Raw genomic sequence first — 23,201 nt, forward strand, 5'->3', positions numbered from 1 at the left:
ATACAATTTAATCAGGTTATATTCAGCAAAGACTAAATACTACTTGTTACTGTTTTTCCCATCATCTGTGTAAATTATCCTTTTATTCCAGAAGGTTCAGATACGTAGTCATAAGAATTTGTTTGTTTTTAAAATTAACCATTTACTGTGCTGTTTTCATGCTGTTATCATCCCCTTTCTCCAGCAACTATCCAACATGAGTACCTCAGCGCCTGGAACTACGACTGTTCAGGTAAGGAAGTTATTTTCTACTGGATATCTCTGCACATTTTCTCTTTAAAATATATTTTTTTACCCAGCAGTGAATGAAACCTGCAATATAACAACTAGTACAGCATTCTAAAAACAAGCATTCCTTCTGTAAAGTTTAGTTCCAGTTAAAGGTTTAGAAGTTTGTCCATCAGTGTCTTTTCAAAATGAATAGATTATGAATTCTCATGTTATTTTCCACTTTCTTCAGCATGTGCCTGACCTGAGTACATCAGTGCCTGGAACTGCCATTGCTCAGGTAAGGAAAGCAACTATGTCGTAATAGTATATGAGCAAACAACCCAACAGCAACCAGGTGGCTTTGCCAAATATCCAAAGAACAAGTATACAGAAATATGCTAGGCAAAGACCAGGCTCCAACTTCTTTAAAAACAAACTTCTTTAATAGTAAGGAACTCACACAAGCACTTTCACCATTAGGCTTCTTCAGGTGCATGAATCATCTTAGTAAGCACACCCATTTTATATCCAAAAGTATTCAGCTTAATTAGTTCTTAAAGCGATATTAATTTACATTCATTCCCTTCTAATGCGTTACATAAATACATTTAAAATATATAAAGAATGCTTCAACTATTTTCTACAAAAATACCAAATTCTAATGCATAACATAATATATATGAATAAATCAAAACATTTAAATAAACCTATAAAAAATACTAAAATACTAGAAAACTAAGATATAGACTATCTACGTAGTGGTCTATTCTTTAGAACTGGTCTCAATGGAGTAACATCATTAAGGCCATGTCCTGCATTTGCCCTGAGCCCTACTATCCACTCTACTTCCATAGTTTCTGTTTTATTTCTAATGTCTCCCTTTCTCTTATTTTCATTAATAATAACTAATACTCTAAATTTAAAATTGTGCTGAGTATTGGTTTCTTTTACATGCTTTGCCAAAGCATTAGAAACAAAGGTTCACATCATCAGGTGGCTAGCCCTGCTGTGGTTATTCATTCATACCAGACACTTGCGTGCCCACTCAAACCTGTGGCCAATTTAGAGTATCCGATCACCTACTGCATGTCCTTGGAATGTGTGAGGAAACCATAGTCCCCATAGGAAACCCTCACAACACAGGGAGGAAATGCAAACCCCAAACAGAAGGCACCAAACCAGGAACTGAACAAGGGAACCTGTTGTTGTGAGGCTACAAAGCCATCCACTGTGCCACTCTGCCACCTATTGCACTATTCTTCCAGTATTTATCCTTCCACTGGTCTTTTTCATGTGACCTCTGCTGTATATCTTTTAACATATTTTGTGGCATAAAAGACATAGATAGTAAATGTTACTATTGCCACTGTACCCAATATGTGCATTAGTAACCAGAGCTAGCAATTTAATGATTTAAAAAAGAAAGATACATTTGTCATATAAACTGGGCTCCCATTAGGGATGACTTCTAAAAGCTCTGGAACAGCAAAACACACCCTGTCCACTAAACAGAAACACTTTCTAGAACTGATTCCTATGACTCACATCCTGAATAGTGAGAAGGAAAGTGGGAGCTGAAGGAGGAATATCACATTGTGGAACAACATCCACAATGACTGTCCACCATAATTACATATCACAAAGTATATTATTTATTTGCAGCTGTTTCTAAACACATCCAAAGGTAGCCAAATGCACATAAGTGCTGTAGGGAGAATAAAGTTCTGTACAGGAGGTTTAGGAAGTGTGAGAGGTGTCCAATAGGATAAAAAACCTAAGATGGGGTCATGGGACACCTACATTGGGGAGTTGTAAGGATAATATAAGTGAAGATGTTGCAAGACTTATGAGTTGTGACTTGGCAAGACAGCAAAAGCCATTACTTATTCATAATAATCATAATATATAGTCTATAGATTAAGGGGGGTGGGAGGCAGTGAACTGAATTTGTATCACTTTAAATGTTTAAACATGTTCTAAGGTTCACAGTGATTAATAAAATGTTTTCCGAAGTTCTAACTTTTGTTATGAACTTTTATGAGAATATGCATGATGTGAGTGCTTATATGAAAACAATAACAATGAAGCATGTTAAAAGAAGGCTACATTGTATCATATTTAAATGAATGTTATTTAACTGTCTTCCACTGACTGCCCTCATTTAGCACTGCGTTTATTAGGATATTCGTGTTAAATAGATAACAGTAAATATACATAGGCTATCTGTTATTATTACTGCTGATTTTAGGGTTATTTTGCTCCTCCCTTCCAGGTTTTACACTCTCAGAGTTCAGCTACTACATCATTTAGAGATGTATGTGTGCAGGTAGGACTTTGGCTTACCACCCTGCATTAATGTTTTTTAATTTCCTTCCACAGCTGATAATCCATACTGTTACCTTAACAGTTTTGTGGTAGCATGTTTACTTCTAGACCCTTTAAAGCACACTAATAATACAAAACGTGAGTCAGTGTAGAACATTCATATAATCTTGGAAAGCTCACAATGGCAAAATAATACTATCCACGTTGTGCCAACAACAAAACTCCCAGAAATGTGTTTATCTCCAAGACATTATACTTAATTAAGGAATGTGTATGTGGCAATACTAAATGTGTTTCATCTGTATTTATTCACATATGTATTTGTTTTAAATAGGTTTGATAAATCTAGGATGGATGTCCCACAGTTATATACTTAAAATAGCATATAATCTAATACATTCAAGGTGCTAGTAAAACTGCTGCAGTATGAAAGCGGTAAGCTCTTCACTAACAGTTCTGGCTGGCACATGACCTGGTTATATTCATACTTGATGACAAGATCATGAGACATTCAATAATTATAAATCTATGGCTGCACATTCTTGGAGAAGAAAAGAACTGCATTGTTTTCCAAGATAATTATTCCTCTCCGTCCAAGGTTATGCAAATTGTGAGTTACAATACATTAGTTGGGAGAATGGGGATGAGATCCCAGGCCTCATCAACAAAATGGTCATGGCATCTATAAAAATGGGTTCCTCTTAACTTGACTGATTGATTAGAGGAGTCCAAAGTATATAATATATGCCAAATATTTTCTTTATTAAGTGATCTGCTGTCTTTTAACAGGTACATTTGGGTTGGTTATTTTAATCCCAAAGCTTTGAATATATAAAAGTTTCAGCATTAGGGGATAGGAGTGCGTGCGTGTGTGTGTGTGTGTGTGTGTGTGTGTGTGTGTGTGTGTGTGTGTGTGTGTGTGTGTGTGTGTGTGTGTGTGTGTGTGTGTGTGTGTGTGTGTGTGTGTGTGTGTGTGTGTGTGTGTGTGTGTGTGTGTCTATGTGCTTGTGGGATAGCACAGGTTAATATGGTGTTGCAGGGTGTGTTTTCCTTTTTGACTTTTTTGTTGTCAGAAGGTAGGCATTGATCAGCAGGAGGTAAAGCAACATATAAATGTAACAAACTTTAGAGCCCAGCTTTAATAACTAAACAAGATTGCCGACTCAATCACAGTAGAACCAGAATCTGCAAATCGACACTTAAGGAATGAAATATTTATTCATGAGCTCAAACAAAAGGACTGATAAACTGGCCGCAGCACTATTTAATGGAATTAAACTTCTCACCAATACAAAATACAGTCTGCAGACAATAAATGAAGAGCTTGAAATGTTTCTGATCTCCACTGAGCGGCAAATCATTGAACTATTAGAAAATAAGCCATTGTATAGATATTACAGTTTATCAGTAAGGAGAGAGAAATGTTTTATAGTATGGTAAACAATTTAGCATCCTTATAACAAAAGCAAAAAAAGGTAACATTTTAGTTGTGCAAGGTAGGTCTAAATATGACAGCAAAATGTTAGAAATGTTACTTGATACCAGTTTTTATAGACTAGTCTCGTGCTCAGAAATTAGTAAAACGTACTCTCTCGTTGATGTTTTAGTGGAAGAATGTTTTACAGCAGTAGAATAACTGATACTATCAGAAAATATTTAAGAGTAGATAGTCCTAAGCTAAGTCGTATTTTTGGTCTGCCAAAGATTCACAAGGAATTAAACAATCGCTAGCTGAGACCTATAGCTGCCAGCACTAAAAGCAAAATTGAAACTATGACAATTTTTGTGGCTAAATATTTTCAACAAGTTGTTGAATTAAGTAGTACATACATCATGAATAATTTTGACTTCAAAAATAAGTTACAAAATGTAAGTATTCTTGAAACAGATTTGTTGTTTATTTAGAAATCAGATTGTTATATACAGTTTTACTGAATGAAGGCAGAATGGAAACGTTCAGATTGTAATTTATAAATCATTTTCTAAGAACACTATAAGTCGTCTAATAGAAATATTAGATGTAATACTAAGTTATACATTTTTTTTAATTCAACAGCAAACTATATTGCCAAACTCAATAGTGTAGCTATGTGGGCTGCAATGGCTCCCAGCTATGCCAGTATTTTTATGCATGGGTGGGAGAGAACCAACATTTTGGAAAGTATTTTTGCTGACAACATTGTTATATTCAAACGTTTTATTGGTGATGTCTTTTTGATTTGGAGAAGGGGTGTAGAATTGTTGAATGATTTTATAATGTATGTGAATAACATTAATTAGTTTTTTTTAATTTACATTTGAATATACCTCTAGTTGTATCAATTTTCTAGATGTTACAGTTTTCAAAGAGAAAGACAGATTAATTACCAAAATATACAAAAGGAGGTACAATATAATACATAAAGGAATTACAAGAGCATGTACCCCAAGAAAACCAAAAAGAATATTGTCAAGGGGCAATTAATGAGAGTTAATAATTTAACAAAGAAATATCAAGATTTTTTGAATGAAGGTACAAGTTTATGCAATAAATTCTTGAGAAAATGGTATCCCAAAGGTTTGGGGTCAGATAAGTTCACAGAAATATGCAATATTAGAAAACAGGACAAAGTTGTAGCTAAGAGGTAAATGAAAGCTGATTTCAGTACCTCTATGCAAATCTGTAATAGTGTGGATGTGCAAGCAATCACTGGCATTTTAACTAACAATTGGAAAATCTTTAGTAGTTGCCCTGATATAAATAAGGTAGTAGGTCAACGCCCTGTGTTTGTACAAAAAAGGGGCAAACGTTTTAAGAACTATTTCCAAGCTAAATTAAATATGCCCAGTGTTGAATGTAGCAAACCAGTATGTTTAAATGTCACAATTTTAATTTGTGTGACTATTTGTATACCAATTTGGATGAAATAAGAATTAATAATTATTGTATTACAATCAAAGGTCGGTGTCACTCTCCTACTTAGGATACAATAGAAGAGTCTTTGTAGGTTCTGTTCAGTTTTATTCTATACAAACACATCACGATAGAAGTTTACTGACTTTAACTTAAGTTACTGCTATACAAACTCACTGCTGGAATCATACATGCTTATTCTCTGGCTGCACTCTGGCACTAGGAATGGCATGTGCCTGACATTTATACATGCATGTTACATCTTTGACATGCTTCTTAAAGACACAGCACACAGCACTTGCACTCTGATCTACATCCCCCCTCTTAAAATATAAAACATACAATGTTATGAATCTATTTGGCATGCAGATATCACACACGGTTCTCTATCATGCATTTTTACAAGATAAAGTACATATATACACAGTTAAGTCCACCTTGCTGTATATTTCACACTGGGCCTAGATACTTGTCCATATCGTGTGACATAAAACTGGGAATTGGACTTGGCAACTGGAGCTGTCTCTGTAAAATTTTAAATCTTAGAATTGTCTGAAACATCTTCAGGAATGGAATCAGAGCAAGGAACACACTCTGGAATGGGAACAACATTTGGTTCACTCAGATCTAGAGTCTGTGTCATTAAAACAATGTTATGATGATGATTCTGGTACAGGAAGTAAATGCCTGTGACTTCTCCTGTACTCCATACCTCCAGATTCTACAAGGTAGGATCTCGGCTCTGCACATATACCTGTAACTTGACCAATTGGGTCGAAACCTTTTGCCATTTGTATTCTCACTGTTTCTTCTTCCCTCAACGGATGAAGGAATCTGCTCAGTTTATCATAACTGGACTTCTAGAGTGAACACTTCTTGAATAGTTGAGCCTTTATGATTCTGTTGTTCTTAGCTTTAGGCCTCAGTAAACTGGAACTAATAGGTAGCATCATTCTGGTTTGCCTGGAAAGTCTTTGAACAGGTGAGCCAAGAATATCATCACAAGGTATGTTTCTGAGATTAAGTAAATTCAAAATGGCATCGGTACTGTCACGCTTTGACTTTTCAAGTAATTGCTTTGCACTCTACACTGCACATTTAGCTAGACCATTTGACTGAGGATATTCAGGACTGCTAGTGACATGTACAAGTCCCATTCTCTTGCAAATTTCTGAAACAACTGGCTAGTAAGTAGAATGCCATTCTCAGAGATAACTTTGTGTGGACTACCATGGACTGAGAAATGACGTTTCAACTTAGTAATAACAGTAGTGGATGTTAGGTTCGATAGTAAGTCAATCTCAATCCAGTTCAAATAAGAATCTACCGATACTAAGTAGTGTCGATTGTTCCACTGGAGGATATCAGTGGGTACTGTCGACCAAAATAGTTCAGGAACTTGATTTAGCTGAAGCAGTTCTCTTTGCATTTACAATCTAGTACTATTGCATACTGAACAAGAAGAAAGTACTTTATCAATGTCTTTCAGTAATGAAGGCCGAAATACTAATTTTCTTACTCTTCTCTTAGTGAATGTGAAACCTGGGTGACCACGATGCAAAATCTGTATCTGTATGCATTCTTTTTGTAAGGAAGCAGGAACAGCAATTTTAGGACCTTTGAAAATAATGCCATCTTCCATCAACATTTCATCTCTGTAAGGAAAATAGGTTTGCACTTCAGGTGGTACACTAGATTGCTTTTCTGGCCATCCAGCATTAATGTAGTGATTGCGCTTTTGCAAAATTGGATCAGTCTTTGTATGATCTCTTAACTCACCACAGACTGGAAAACAAACTGCAGACTAATATACTAGTAACCAAAAAATAAGTTCTGTGCTTAAACTTAAAAGTTTGAAATGTTAAATATTATATATTTTTGAATGACTGTTATTTAAATTATTCATTTGAATGTGAATTAATCAGTTTTAAGTTAGTTCAGAGGATCAGCTGATTGGTCATGTGATTTTTAGCAATCCTATTTTATAGGGTCATAGGTGTGTACTAGGCTAATGGCCCTGGAGCCTTTACAAGCCTAGCCCATAGGATTACCCTGGCATTGTGCCACCTAACCTTAGTTCCCAGTGCTTCTGTCGAGTAGAGCCACTGGAGTGATCCCTGGAGTGAATTTTCTAGTTCCCATCCACTCATCAAGATTTCTCTTGAAGAGGGTCAGTGAGGCGCTCTAGTCTGTTCCATAGCATGGGCAGTCTCTGGGTTATGAACCTGTCCCTGCAGCTTGTTCTGTTGATTGCAGTAATGGGGTTGAGGTCTCTGGACTGTGTAGTGTGGAGGGATTGGGATTTCTTTAGCTAACAGAGATGGGTCAAACACAGCTTTGTAAGTTCGGCAGAGATCGCCTCTAAGTAGGCGATATGAGACAGAGAACAGTTGGAGTTTTCTGAGTCTGTCCATATAGGACAAGTGTTTAAGGCCTAGGATACATTTTGTGAGGTACATACCAAATGGGGCATTGTACTCACTGATTGGCCTAATGAGGGAAGAGTAAAGGGAGACAATGATCTCTTTCTTCCTGGATGCAAAACCCTTAGTAATGAGATTTGTTTATTTATTTATTTATTTATTTTATTTTACATTTGGTCCAACTGAACACAGGTCCATTTTCAGTGGAAGCCCAGGGAGAAACGCTCCACAGTAAGTAAAATTTTACACAATATGTTAAAATACAGTATATATGCAGGAAAAATAGTTACATATGGTTAATAACAGAATAAGTATACAAATTCAATTAGCATTAGGAGAAGACCTAGTCTGTAATATATATTATAGTAGGTATACTAGGAAGTGAGATAAATAACTGGAATAATCTTAGTACTTATATAATACATGGGCATAGCCACATATTCTTTAAGTGTTTTCTAAGTGAGTTTTTAAAGTGAGAAGAGGTAGGGGCAGAAATCAGAGATGTGCCACATTGAAGGACTTTCAGACTACAGTGGCAATGTGGTAGTCGAAAGAGAGGTTGCTGTCAACCTGTGTTCCGAGATCTCTTATGATGCCTTCTTTCTTCAGTGGACTACCATCAATGTGGTAATTCATGGGAACCGAAGGGGTTGATAACATATTTTTGGCATTGAGCTTAAGGCCATTGTTCTGACACCAGTCATTGGTCTCAGTGAGGCCTTTCTGTAGGATGCATAGTGAGGAAGTTTTTATGTACAGCAGTTCTAAAAAAGTCCCATTTGGGATGAAAGCGCTTAACTGTTGGGGCTACTTATATCAATAAAGTGAACTCTGTTAGGTTTACTCTGGCCTTGCTTATTTTTTGGTTACTAGTATATTAGTCTGCAGTTGTTTTCCAGTTTGTGGTGAATTGGTATGGCTTCTGGTACAGGCAATGTCAATGAACTATCAGAGTTTATTGGTGGATTAACATCATCCATTGGCAATCTGACTACACTTATGTTACAAATGAATCAACAATTTCAATTTAGAAATAATGGACTGAACAGTTTTTTACAACGGGTGTCCAATGGGTCAGTTTCTAGCAGTGGAGGTAGCTTGGGGTTACCTCTTACACAGATGACTCCTGTTCAGTCTAGTCCTGCATATCCTATGCTGGCATCATGTAATACCAATGAGTTTGACTTTCATATTTGGAAAACCAACAGGTTCCAGTTGCATAAGTCTAATACTGTGAACAGTTCTTTTCCTGGGGCAGTAAATTGTTCACTAAATGACCCGTTGTGTGAATTTGAAGCCAAGCTTGGTCATTTTAATAGGTTACAACTAGACAATGCCTACCTGCGGGAGTATTTACAAATGGAATATGTGCCCAAAGGTCTCCGTTTTTGGAAATCTAATGGAGTGGAAAAGGGCACTGATTTGTATGTGGCACTAGTGGATTTATTTAAGAGAGCAGGATATGAACTGGTGGAATATTTAATTAAACATAATGATTCACTAGCTGAGAGCTTGTCAGTCAAATTAGATAATCTCAGTACATATATAACTAAAGACCTGTTATTTGAGTATTATCAAATGAATTATGTTAATATATAAAACAAGGTCGCTTTTGATTGTGAATCCAACTTAAAAAGAAAACAGAAGAAATTTCAGTGGGATGCAATTGCCTACAAGAAAGGATATGCTTACCTAGATCCAGTCAATGGTAAAAGGGTACGTGCCAGTGTATTATGGCAACGACTAATACTGAACGAGGAGGAAGTGAATAGGAGTGCCGATCAGGTTCCTGTCAATTGCCAACATTTTCAACATGGAGAAGTAAGGAGATTTGAGAGGATTCAAGCACAAATGCTTGTGGAGTAGTGAATCAACTCACAAATGAGGATTTTTACCAGAGACAGGGAGCCAAACCCAAAACATTTCTGAACAACAGGAAGAATGCAATGCGATGGAAATGTTAATGGATGGCAAAAATGAACCTGAAGATGGTGACACATTTAATATTGATCATGCAGATTTACTTGCAAAGGGATTTAATTTAGTACCAGCAGCAAGGTCTAAAGTGGGGCAAACTATTTTAGATTTGACATTGTTTGTCGGGAAGCTAAATCTGTCTACATGGTTTGGGGAAGCCAAACTGATAGAAACAGTTGGACATAGTGGAAAATCTTTGAAAAATTCAAGTACATTTAATCCACCATTGAATTTCATACTGTGTATGAACAATTGTGTGATAGGGACATTCAGAAAATTATTAATGAACCTGTTAATAGAAGTTATAATAACTTGAGTATGGAAGAAAGAAATATTCAACATGATATTGTGAATGATAAAAGGGTAATAATTATGAAACCTGATGAGAGGGTGGGGTGGTGATTATGGATACTGTGGATTACAATAATAGCATAAATGCCTTGTTATTAAATGACTATTATGCTGAAATTTCCAGGAATGAAATGCATTTTGCCTATTCCGAGTTAGATATATGATATGTTGTTGCAGGAGACAAATTAGGAAGGATGAATATGATTTTTTGCTTAATAAGTGGCCAGTCACTGTTGCAATTTTTTGTATTCCTAAAATCCACAAAAATTAGTTTAACCCACCCCTAAAAGACAAGGATATAGTGTACACTAATGTATTTATAAAACAAAACTTGTAATTTAAAGACAAGGATATAGTGTACACTAATGCACTTATAAAACAAAGCTTGTAATGTAAAGACAAGGATATAGTGTACAATAATGCAGTTATAAAACAAAACTTGTAATGTAAAGACAAGGATATAGTGTACACTAATGTACTTATAAAACAAAACTTGTAATTTAAAGACAAGGATATAGTGTACACTAATGTACTTATAAAACAAAACGTGTAATGTAAAGACAAGGATATAGTGTACACTAATGCACTTATAAAACAAAGCTTGTAATGTAAAGACAAGGATATAGTGTACACTAATGTACTTATAAAATAAAGCTTGTAATTTAAAGACAAGAATATAGTGTACACTAATGCACTTATAAAACAAAACATGTAATGTAAAGACAAGGATATAGTGTACACTAATGCACTTATAAAACAAAGCTTGTAATGTAAAGACAAGGATATAGTGTACACTAATGCACTTATAAAACAAAGCTTGTAATGTAAAGACAAGGATATAGTGTGCACTAATGTACTTATAAAACAAAGCTTGTAATGTAAAGACAAGGATATAGTGTACACTAATGCACTTATAAAACAAAACTTGTAATGTAAAGACAAGGATATAGTGTACAATAATGCAGTTATAAAACAAAACTTGTAATTTAAAGATAAGGATATAGTGTACAGTAATGCACTTATAAAACAAAACTTGTAATGTAAAGACAAGGATATAGTGTACACTAATGTACTTATAAAACAAAACGTGTAATGTAAAGACAAGGATATAGTGTACAATAATGTACTTATAAAACAAAACTTGTAATTTAAAGACAAGGATATAGTGTACACTAATGCACTTATAAAACAAAGCTTGTAATGTAAAGACAAGGATATAGTGTACACTAATGTACTTATAAAACAAAGCTTGTAATGTAAAGACAAGGATATAGTGTACACTAATGCACTTATAAAACAAAGCTTGTAATGTAAAGGCAAGGATATAGTGTACACTAATGTACTTATAAAACAAAACTTGTAATTTAAAGACAAGGATATAGTGTACACTAATGCACTTATAAAACAAAACTTGTAATGTAAAGACAAGGATATAGTGTACACTAATGCAGTTATAAAACAAAACTTGTAATTTAAAGACAAGGATATAGTGTACACTAATGCACTTATAAAACAAAACTTGTAATGTAAAGACAAGGATATAGTGTACATTAATGCACTTATAAAACAAAGCTTGTAATGTAAAGACAAGGATATAGTGTACACTAATGTACTTATAAAACAAAACGTGTAATGTAAAGACAAGGATATAGTGTACACTAATGTACTTATAAAACAAAACTTGTAATGTAAAGACAAGGATATAGTGTACACTAATGTACTTATAAAACAAAACTTGTAATGTAAAGACAAGGATATAGTGTACACTAATGCACTTATAAAACAAAGCTTGTAATGTAAAGACAAGGATATAGTGTACACTAATGTACTTATAAAACAAAACTTGTAATGTAAAGACAAGGATATAGTGTACACTAATGCACGTATAAAACAAAACTTGTAATGTAAAGACAAGGATATAGTGTACACTAATGCACTTATAAAACAAAGCTTGTAATGTAAAGACAAGGATATAGTGTACACTAATGTACTTATAAAACAAAACTTGTAATGTAAAGACAAGGATATAGTGTACACTAATGTACTTATAAAACAAAGCTTGTAATGTAAAGACAAGGATATAGTGTACACTAATGCACGTATAAAACAAAACTTGTATGCTTTTGCAGACTGTTGGGTACCAACTAAAAGTGATTACTGAGATCTGCAGTGATGTATGTTGTGTAGAGTAAATCTTTATTAACGTATACTTTACGGCACTCAGCTCATTTAAGTTATGCACAGAAGTTGTAAAACGTTATTTTTCCCCTTTACATAATGGGAGTTAGAATGGTTGTTATCAAAGGGTCTTTTAAAAGAATATTCATAGGTTCATAGGGCCATATGTGTGTACTAGGCTAATGGCCCTGGAGCCTTTACAAGCCTAGCCCATAGGACTACCCTAACATCATGCCACCCGACCTTAGATCCCAGTGGCTCTGTCGAGTAAAGCCACTGGAGTGATCCCTGGGGTGAATTTTCTATTTCCCATCCACTCATCTAGATTTCTCTTGGAGAGGGCCAGTGAGGTGCTCTGCTTGACATGTATGGGAAGTCTGTTCCATAGCATGGGCAGTCTCTGGGTTATGAACCTGTCCCTCCAGCATGTTCTGTTGATTGTGGTAATGAGGTTGAGGTCATTGGAGCATGTGGTGTGGAGGGATTGGGATTTCTGTAGATGTAGCATTTCTAACAGAGCTGGGTCAGACATGGCTTTGTAAGTCATGCAGAGATTCCTGACTTTTTTGTTCCTCATAGGAGCTTGTAGGTTCAGAACTCTTCTATCCATGGTGGTTCCCACATCTGTGATGGGTCTTAGTGCTGGGAGAGTTCCCTGCCCCCCACCAGGTGAGCACTTTGCATGAAGACCAATCCCTCTGTGAAGTCTCTAATGTGTATGAACCATCACCTTTCACACAGTGGGCAGGAACAGGCAGGGAATCTATCATCCTGCAATTTGCACTCAACATTTCTCTAAATCCATATATCCCTGTGACTTGGGGGCTGATATCATGATGTGGAAATACATTGGTACTGTGATGAGAATACCCCATCTATGTGGAGATGCATCCCTGTTTGTTTCCACCCACCTTCAATGCAGAAAAATGACCACAACATAACCTGTGGTATCATCATTGTAATCTCCACCAGAGTCTGCACTACTAATCAGTCTCAGGTTATCTGTGTAGCAGTCAGTCCTTTATCTCTCTGTGTCATGCAGTGCATTATTTAACTGAACTTTCAGGTATAAATTCCAGTTTACACTTAATGCTGATTTGCATTGATTCCAGAGTGCTTTTTTCCCAGAATATAAAATAGGTCCGTCAGTGATGCTATTAATGGAGAAAGTATTCAAGCTTTTAGCTGTTAAGAAAGGTAGGGCTATAGGATTAAAATGTTTGCTGTTTACGTGACTTTGCCAGAGTTTAGTCCATTGAGGGTAGCATACGTTGTACACTTGAGTGATCATTGAGATTCATATAAACCTTCTTGCACATATTATCAAGTAATAAAAATGGAAATCGGGCAAGCTTAGACCACCCTTTAGTTTAGGATAACATAGTTTTGGATAACTTATTCTAGTCGCTTTTGGAAACCATATAAACTTAGCCAGCTTTTTATTAATCTTTTGAAAGAAGTTATTAGGGATGATTAGATTTAGATTATTGAATTGGTATACTAACTTAGGTAGTACATCCATCCATATAATTGCAGTTTTAGATGGGGGGGGGATAGATTAAGTTGTAGCCATCTGTGCAAATCCTGTAAGATACCCATCCATACTTTCATGAGATTATTCTGGTACATAGACTGAGAAGTATGGTCAAAATGTATTCCCAGATATTTAAGGGAATAGTTAATTCTGAAAGGGGATTCTGTGAACAGATATTCTTTCTGACCTGATGGGTTAATGGGGAAAATCAATGATTTCTATGGATTTATTAAATAATTCAAAACCTTAGAAAAAGAGTCAATTGTATCGGTTAATCTCCTAATGTCCGAGATTGGGCATTCAAAATAGATATTTAAATCATCTGCATAAGCCGATAAACTTGTCTTGACATTTAAAGTTTTGGGGATGGAATGAAATGTAATTTGGGATATTGAAAGCAGGAGGGGCTACTTATAAAACAAAGCTTGTAATGTAAAGACAAGGATATAGTGTACACTAATGCACTTATAAAACAAAACTTGTAATGTAAAGACAAGGATATAGTGTACACGAATGCACTTATAAAACAAAACTTGTAATGTAAAGACAAGGATATAGTGTACACTAATGCACTTATAAAACAAAGCTTGTAATGTAAAGACAAGGATATAGTGTACACGAATGTACTTATAAAACAAAGCTTGTAATGTAAAGACAAGGATATAGTGTACACTAATGCACTTATAAAACAAAACGTGTAATGTAAAGACAAGGATATAGTGTACACTAATGTACTTATAAAACAAAACGTGTAATGTAAAGACAAGGATATAGTGTACACTAATGTACTTATAAAACAAAACTTGTAATGTAAAGACAAGGATATAGTGTACACTAATGCACGTATAAAACAAAACTTGTAATGTAAAGACAAGGATATAGTGTACACTAATGTACTTATAAAACAAAACGTGTAATGTAAAGACAAGGATATAGTGTACACTAATGTACTTATAAAACAAAACTTGTAATGTAAAGACAAGGATATAGTGTACACTAATGCACGTATAAAACAAAACTTGTAATGTAAAGACAAGGATATAGTGTACACTAATGTACTTATAAAACAAAACTTGTAATGTAAAGACAAGGATATAGTGTACACTAATGCACTTATAAAACAAAACGTGTAATGTAAAGACAAGGATATAGTGTACACGAATGTACTTATAAAACAAAACTTGTAATGTAAAGACAAGGATATAGTGTACACTAATGCACGTATAAAACAAAACTTGTAATGTAAAGACAAGGATATAGTGTACACTAATGCACTTATAAAACAAAGCTTGTAATGTAAAGGCAAGGATATAGTGTACACTAATGCACGTATAAAACAAAACTTGTAATGTAAAGACAAGGATATAGTGTACACTAATGTACTTATAAAACAAAGCTTGTAATGTAAAGACAAGGATATAGTGTACACTAATGCACTTATAAAACAAAACGTGTAATGTAAAGACAAGGATATAGTGTACACTAATGTACTTATAAAACAAAGCTTGTAATGTAAAGACAAGGATATAGTGTACACTAATGCACGTATAAAACAAAACTTGTAATGTAAAGACAAGGATATAGTGTACACTAATGCACGTATAAAACAAAACTTGTATGCTTTTGCAGACTGTTGGGTACCAACTAAAAGTGATTACTGAGATCTGCAGTGATGTATGTTGTGTAGAGTAAATCTTTATTAACGTATACTTTACGGCACTCAGCTCATTTAAGTTATGCACAGAAGTTGTAAAACGTTATTTTTCCCCTTTACATAATGGGAGTTAGAATGGTTGTTATCAAAGGGGCTTTTAAAAGAATATTCATATGTTCATAGGGCCATATGTGTGTACTAGGCTAATGGCCCTGGAGCCTTTACAAGCCTAGCCCATAGGATTACCCTAGCATCGTGCCACCCGACCTTAGATCCCAGTGCCTCTGTCGAGTAAAGCCACTGGAGTGATCCCTGGGGTGAATTTTCTATTTCCTGTCCACTTATCAAGATTTCTCTTGAAGAGGGCCAGTGAGGTGCTCTGCTTGACATGTATGGGAAGTCTGTTCCATAGCATGGGCAGTCTCTGGGTTATGAACCTGCCCCTCCAGCATGTTCTGTTGATTGTGGTAATGAGGTTGAGGTCACTGGAGCATGTGGTGTGGAGGGATTGGGATTTCTGTAGATGTAGGATTTCTAACAGAGCTGGGTCAGACATGGCTTTGTAAGTCATGCAGAGATTCCTGACTTTTTTGTTCCTCATAGGAGCTTATAAGTCCAGAACTCTTCTATCCATGGTAGTTCCCACATCTGCGATGGGTCTTAGTGCTGGGAGAGTTCTCTGCCCCCCCCCCCCCCACCAGGTGAACACTTTGCATGAAGACAAATTCCCTCTATGAAGTCTCTACTGTGTATGAACCATCACCTTTCACACAGTGGGCAGGAACAGGCAGGGAATCTATCATCCTGCAATTTGCACTCAACATTTCTCTAAAGCCATATATCCCTGTGACTTGGGGGCTGATATCATGATGTGGAAATACATTGGTACTGTGATGAGAATACCCCATCTATGTGGAGATGCATCCTTGTTTGTTTCCACCCACCTTCAATGCAGAAAAATGACCACAACACAACCTGTGGTATCATCATTGTAATCTCCACCAGAGTCTGCACTACTAATCAGTCTCAAGTTATCTGTGTAGCAGTCAGCCCTTTATCTCTCTGTGTCATGCAGTGCATTATTTAACTGAACTTTCAGGTATAAATTCCAGTTTACACTTAATGCTGATGTCAAGGCAGTGATTACAGAGCGCTTTTTTGGCAGAGTATAAAATAGGTCTGTCAGTGACGCTTCATATGTGCCCTTATGTGTAGAGCAGGCATAGTGAAGTTCATATGCCTTCCCAGCCATCAAAAAAGTATTGCAGCCCCAAGTTTATGCCTTGCTTCAACAGTATATCAGTTTGAAATCCGGTCCCTAGTCTATCTGTATTCATAACATGACACATGCCATCTCTCCATCACAAAAACATACAACTACTATTAGAAGTCTTATTATTTTTCCCCCAGTAGTTTAATTTGTATCAAATAATGAAATGCACTGAATAGTGGAAATATTTCTTTTAGAAGCTCCAACAGTTAGCAGGAGACAATATTCTAGCAGATCCAGTAAGATACCTTTGCCAAAGCATTTCTATAGCGTCTGGATAGGAAGGGGAGATTCTATTAGTCCAGAATAGAAGAGAGTTGTTGTGTGTGTGTGTGTGTGTGTGTGTGTGTGTGTGTGTGTGTGTGTGTGTGTGTCTGTGTGTGTGTGTGTGTGTGTGTAGTCCAGGAAGAGTTGGAAATTTAGAAAGGGGTCCAACCAATCCCCTAGGTATGTGAACTTTTTTTAGTTTTTAGCTGCTCTTATGCAGATTGCTGGTGTGAAAGATTTACATATTTTGTGGCTATTTAAATTAAAAAAAAAACACCACCCACAAGAAATTGCACACTACTCTTTGAGGGATGGAAGGTTAATGATGGGTAAAACTACTTCAGAATCTTAAAGAGACTTTTATGTTCAGCTAATTAATGAAACTAATAAGGTTTCCATTTCCTGTGATGTTAATTGTGCAAACATTTGTAAGCAGTGGTATCGTGATGGAAGGCCTATCTGCGACTGTTTCTCTGTTCTGTATATGAGTGTGGTGAAGTCTGGTGTTTCCCAAAAGTGATGTTAAGGAAATAAGGATAATAAAAGGCAGGAAGGAAAGCTCCACAAAGAAAAATAGTTTATAACACTAGAAATATGTTTTATATTATAGGACAAAATCAAGTCAGAAGATATTATTGGAGTGAAATTTATGGAAATATTTTATCAAATGTCTGACTGTTGGCACAGAAGATCACGGCTATGAGCTCCTAAGAAACTACATTCTGTGTTACGTGGTTTGATTCCCCCAGCTTTCATTTTCCTGCTGTGTGACCCTATGCAGTCACGTAATCAGATACTGCTTTGGGACAATTAGGAGTTTGGACAAGGCTCATTAAAAATCTCCTGGAGTCATACCTCTCACCCTCCTAGTGCAATAAATCTGGACAAAGCCAAAAGTAATGGAGGGGACAAAGACCCAAAAACAGGGACATATTTTAAGTATTGCTCTTACAAACTTACAAAGTTGCTAAAATTACGCAATTTGTCTTAGTATGTATTTTCTGAAAGACATGAAGTTTGACATTCAAATGTATTCCATTATTTAGTGGTTTCAATCATCAGTAATTTGCCAGAAACCACAAATCTTATGAAAAACAGACGAGGCAAAAATCTAAACATTCTGGTAAAATGTGGACATTTGAGAGGTATGCCTTGAGTGCATGCCTAGTAACTATCTATGAAGCTAAAACATTACATCAAGGAAATATATACAAATGTATTAAGGTGACCAGTTAGACTGAGAGGAGGTATTTTGGAATCTAACCTGTGGTGTAAGCCTGTTTATAGATACACATTACACTGAAATAAGTAACACTGAGTGCAAGTCTTTTGGAATCTAACCTGTGGTGTAAGCCTGTTTATAGATACTCATTACATTGAAATAAGTAACACTGAGTGCAAGTCTTTTGGAATCTAACCTGTGGTGTAAGCCTTTTTATAGCTACGCATTACGCTGAAATAAGTAACACTGAGTGCAAGTCTTCTGGAATCTAACCTGTGGTGTAAGCCTGTTTATAGCTACGCATTACACTGAAATAAGTAACACTGAGTGCAAGTCTTTTGGAATCTAACCTGTGGTGTAAGCCTGTTTATAGCTACGCATTACACTGAAATAAGTAACACTGAGTGCAAGTCTTCTGAAATCTAACCTGTGGTGTAAGCCCTATTTATAGATATGCATTACAGTGAAATAAGTAACACTGAGTGCAAGACTTTTGGAATCTAACCTGTGGTGTAAGCCTGTTTATAGCTACGCATTACATTGAAATAAGTAACACTGAGTGCAAGTCTTTTGGAATCTAACCTGTGGTGTAAGCCTGTTTATAGATATGCATTACACTGAAATAAGTAACACTGAGTGCAAGTCTTTGGAATCTAACCTGTGGTGTAAGCCTGTTTATAGCTACGCATTACACTGAAATAAGTAACACTGAGTGCAAGTCTTCTTTAATCTAACCTGTGGTGTAAGCCTGTTTATAGCTACGCATTACACTGAAATAAGTAACACTGAGTGCAAGTCTTTTGGAATCTAACCTGTGGTGTAAGCCTGTTTATAGATACACATTACACTGAAATAAGTAACACTGAGTGCAAGTCTTCTGAAATCTAACCTGTGGTGTAAGCCCTATTTATAGATATGCATTACAGTGAAATAAGTAACACTGAGTGCAAGACTTTTGGAATCTAACCTGTGGTGTAAGCCTGTTTATAGCTACGCATTACACTGAAATAAGTAACACTGAGTGCAAGTCTTTTGGAATCTAACCTGTGGTGTAAGCCTGTTTATAGATATGCATTACACTGAAATAAGTAACACTGAGTGCAAGTCTTTTGGAATCTAACCTGTGGTGTAAGCCTGTTTATAGCTACGCATTACACTGAAATAAGTAACACTGAGTGCAAGTCTTCTTTAATCTAACCTGTGGTGTAAGCCTGTTTATAGCTACGCATTACACTGAAATAAGTAACACTGAGTGCAAGTCTTTTGGAATCTAACCTGTGGTGTAAGCCTGTTTATAGATACACATTACACTGAAATAAGTAACACTGAGTGCAAGTCTTCTGAAATCTAACCTGTGGTGTAAGCCCTATTTATAGATATGCATTACAGTGAAATAAGTAACACTGAGTGCAAGACTTTTGGAATCTAACCTGTGGTGTAAGCCTGTTTATAGCTACGCATTACACTGAAATAAGTAACACTGAGTGCAAGTCTTTTGGAATCTAACCTGTGGTGTAAGCCTGTTTATAGATATGCATTACACTGAAATAAGTAACACTGAGTGCAAGTCTTCTGAAATCTAACCTGTGGTGTAAGCCTGTTTATAGATATGCATTACACTGAAATAAGTAACACTGAGTGCAAGTCTTCTGAAATCTAACCTGTGGTGTAAGCCTGTTTATAGCTACGCATTACACTGAAATAAGTAACACTGAGTGCAAGTCTTCTGAAATCTAACCTGTGGTGTAAGCCTGTTTATAGGTATGCATTACACTGAAATAAGTAACACTGAGTGCAAGTCTTCTGAAATCTAACCTGTGGTGTAAGCCTGTTTATAGCTACGCATTACACTGAAATAAGTAACACTGAGTGCAAGTCTTCTGAAATCTAACCTGTGGTGTAAGCCTGTTTATAGATATGCATTACACTGAAATAAGTAACACTGAGTGCAAGTCCTCTGAAATCTAACCTGTGGTGTAAGCCTGTTTATAGCTACGCATTACACTGAAATAAGTAACACTGAGTGCAAGTCCTCTGAAATCTAACCTGTGGTGTAAGCCTGTTTATAGCTACGCATTACACTGAAATAAGTAACACTGAGTGCAAGTCTTTTGGAATCTAACCTGTGGTGTAAGCCTGTTTATAGATACTCATTACATTGAAATAAGTAACACTGAGTGCAAGTCTTTTGGAATCTAACCTGTGGTGTAAGCCTTTTTATAGCTACGCATTACGCTGAAATAAGTAACACTGAGTGCAAGTCTTCTGGAATCTAACCTGTGGTGTAAGCCTGTTTATAGCTATGCATTACACTGAAATAAGTAACACTGAGTGCAAGTCTTCTTTAATCTAACCTGTGGTGTAAGCCTGTTTATAGCTACGCATTACACTGAAATAAGTAACACTGAGTGCAAGTCTTTTGGAATCTAACCTGTGGTGTAAGCCTGTTTATAGATACACATTACACTGAAATAAGTAACACTGAGTGCAAGTCTTCTGGAATCTAACCTGTGGTGTAAGCCTGTTTATAGCTATGCATTACACTGAAATAAGTAACACTGAGTGCAAGTCTTTTGGAATCTAACCTGTGGTGTAAGCCTGTTTATAGATACACATTACACTGAAATAAGTAACACTGAGTGCAAGTCTTCTGAAATCTAACCTGTGGTGTAAGCCTGTTTATAGATACACATTACACTGAAATAAGTAACACTGAGTGCAAGTCTTCTGAAATCTAACCTGTGGTGTAAGCCTGTTTATAGATATGCATTACAGTGAAATAAGTAACACTGAGTGCAAGACTTTTGGAATCTAACATGTGGTGTAAGCCTGTTTATAGATATGCATTACACTTTAAATAAGTAACACTGAGTGCAAGTCTTTTGGAATCTAACCTGTGGTGTAACCCTGTTTATAGATACGCAGTACACTGAAATAAGTAACACTGAGAGCAGATCTTTTGGAATCTAACCTGTGGTGTAAGCCTGTTTATAGATACGCATTACACTGAAATAAGTAACACTGAGTGCAAGTCTTTTGAAATCTGACCCATGGTCTGGTGCATCGCAAACTTCCAACAAGCATGACAGCCATAGTGAGCCATGTAACACTGACAAAATGGTGACCAAGAATAAGGAAATTCTGTTCATCTCTGTAGCACAGATGGACAAATGTCTGACTGTGCTCCACACCAGCTGTGTTCAGTTAGCAGCATAGTAAGCTACAAGGTTCAGGAAGGAGTGGGTGGGAGGGGGGTTGCGGATGACGAGTCTCAGTATCTCAGCTACTGTAAAGAGGGCTTAAATGAGGGAGAATTGGGTGCCCTATGGAGATGATGCCCCACTCTCAGCATCCAACTGTCTGAAGGAAATGAATAGGCCTGCTGGCTATTCTCCATTTAGAATGCAGCATTGCCCTCATTGGGAGTTACCTTAATCATGAGAAAAGTGACCGGGCTGTCTCCCTGAGCAGAAAAGAATGAGTCTATAGGGTGCTGGGAGGTAGGCTTGATAGACTGTGGAGCTAAAGGAAAAAAGAACGAGGAACTCATGAAATTGTTCCAGGATGTTCCTTAACGCAAAGTTTTTCACTAGATTGTGATTCATGAACAAACTCCTGAACTGCAGCTTATACTTCTAATTGGTCTTATCTTGTGGATGGAAATCCTAACTGTGGAACATGCCCTGTAGCATAAAGTTCACATAGCAAAACTCCTGAAGGAAATACATTACTTTGGAAGTGTATTCTCTTTAGTTCTATAGTACTAGAACTGAATTTATGACAGATATAAAGCCAACTGAAACAAGGTACAAAGTGGGGAAAACAATAAAATGCTTGATGTCATTTAAACTAAACTGAAGTGAATTTTTCCACTTTGTGCCTAGGTTCATCTGAGCCATTCTCAGGTCATTCAGATCACAGAGAGATCTTCAATTCTGTTTCAGGTTCACTTCATCAGCCTAAGTTAAATCGCAGAATCACACTCTTAAATTTATTTTGTATCTCCCTGTCTATCTATATGGATTACTGTCACTCTGTTAAATATTCAGTGTGTCTATATAGTACAATGTGTCAAAATGTCATCAAGAGTACTTTTTATTAAGTGAATTTGTGTTTGAGTGGTGCAGATGCTGAAAGGTGGAAGTAGATTTTGGAAGGTAAGTGTGTGTTTTAGAGGCTGATGCTGAAACTTCAGATAAACTCAGACATTCTGTATTCGGGATTTGGAGTGTTTGTATGAGTGTTTGTGGGTTAGATCAAGAGGAAATGGATAGATTTAGTGTCATGCATGTGTTGTGCTGCATGTGGCATGTGTCTGAGTGTGTTGAATAGTGGTAGTGTTACAGAAGGAACTTTTCTAAGTTATGGTGCAGGGTTGCAGTTAGGGACAGTAACAGTTTTGGGGTTAGGACACATTAGTAAGGTGGAACAGGGGACAAAACAAATATGCACACACCATTTAAAATGAGTTCTGTATTTGTGTGAGATCACTGAATACCAGAGAGAAAGTACTTGACCCTTTAGCTTGGTATTGTGTGATCCCAAAGTTGGTATATTTAAGTTAACGGAGGGGGTGTGTAGGTTAAAGTTCCTGCTGCATAGAGTAAAGGACGGCTTACCCCCTGCAAAAAACATGTGTCTGTTGTATACTGCACAGTCTGATAAGTCCATTGTTTGATAACTTTGCTATGGAGCAAGAGTCTGGCTTCATGGTGGAACGGGATGAAGCCTTTACTGTGGTGGCCTAAGTGACTAGGGTTCGATTAGTATTTCCAGCACTAAAGGGCCAGTCAGGGAGGGAGAGAAGTGAAGATGTGTCACCTGCTTGCCTCTCCTAATAGGGTTAGGTAGGGAGGATACTAGGTTTTTGAGGAGCACACAGGGAAGTGAGATTTCT

General features: G+C 36.4%; 1 protein-coding gene across 1 annotated transcript in view; it reads left to right on the plus strand.

Moving 5' to 3' along the window:
- The window catches only part of LOC122816738 (mucin-4-like), a 544,109-nt gene that overhangs the window by 253,251 nt on the left and 267,657 nt on the right, over positions 1-23,201 (plus strand). The window contains exons 13-14 of the mRNA XM_044089732.1: positions 185-232; positions 461-508. Coding sequence (XP_043945667.1) covers positions 185-232; positions 461-508 — 96 coding nt within the window. The remainder of the gene's footprint in view (positions 1-184; positions 233-460; positions 509-23,201) is intronic.

The sequence above is a fragment of the Protopterus annectens genome, chromosome 12.part0 (assembly GCF_019279795.1).
Source record: "Protopterus annectens isolate FY-2018-M chromosome 12.part0, PAN1.0, whole genome shotgun sequence".
NCBI lineage: Eukaryota > Metazoa > Chordata > Ceratodontiformes > Protopteridae > Protopterus > Protopterus annectens.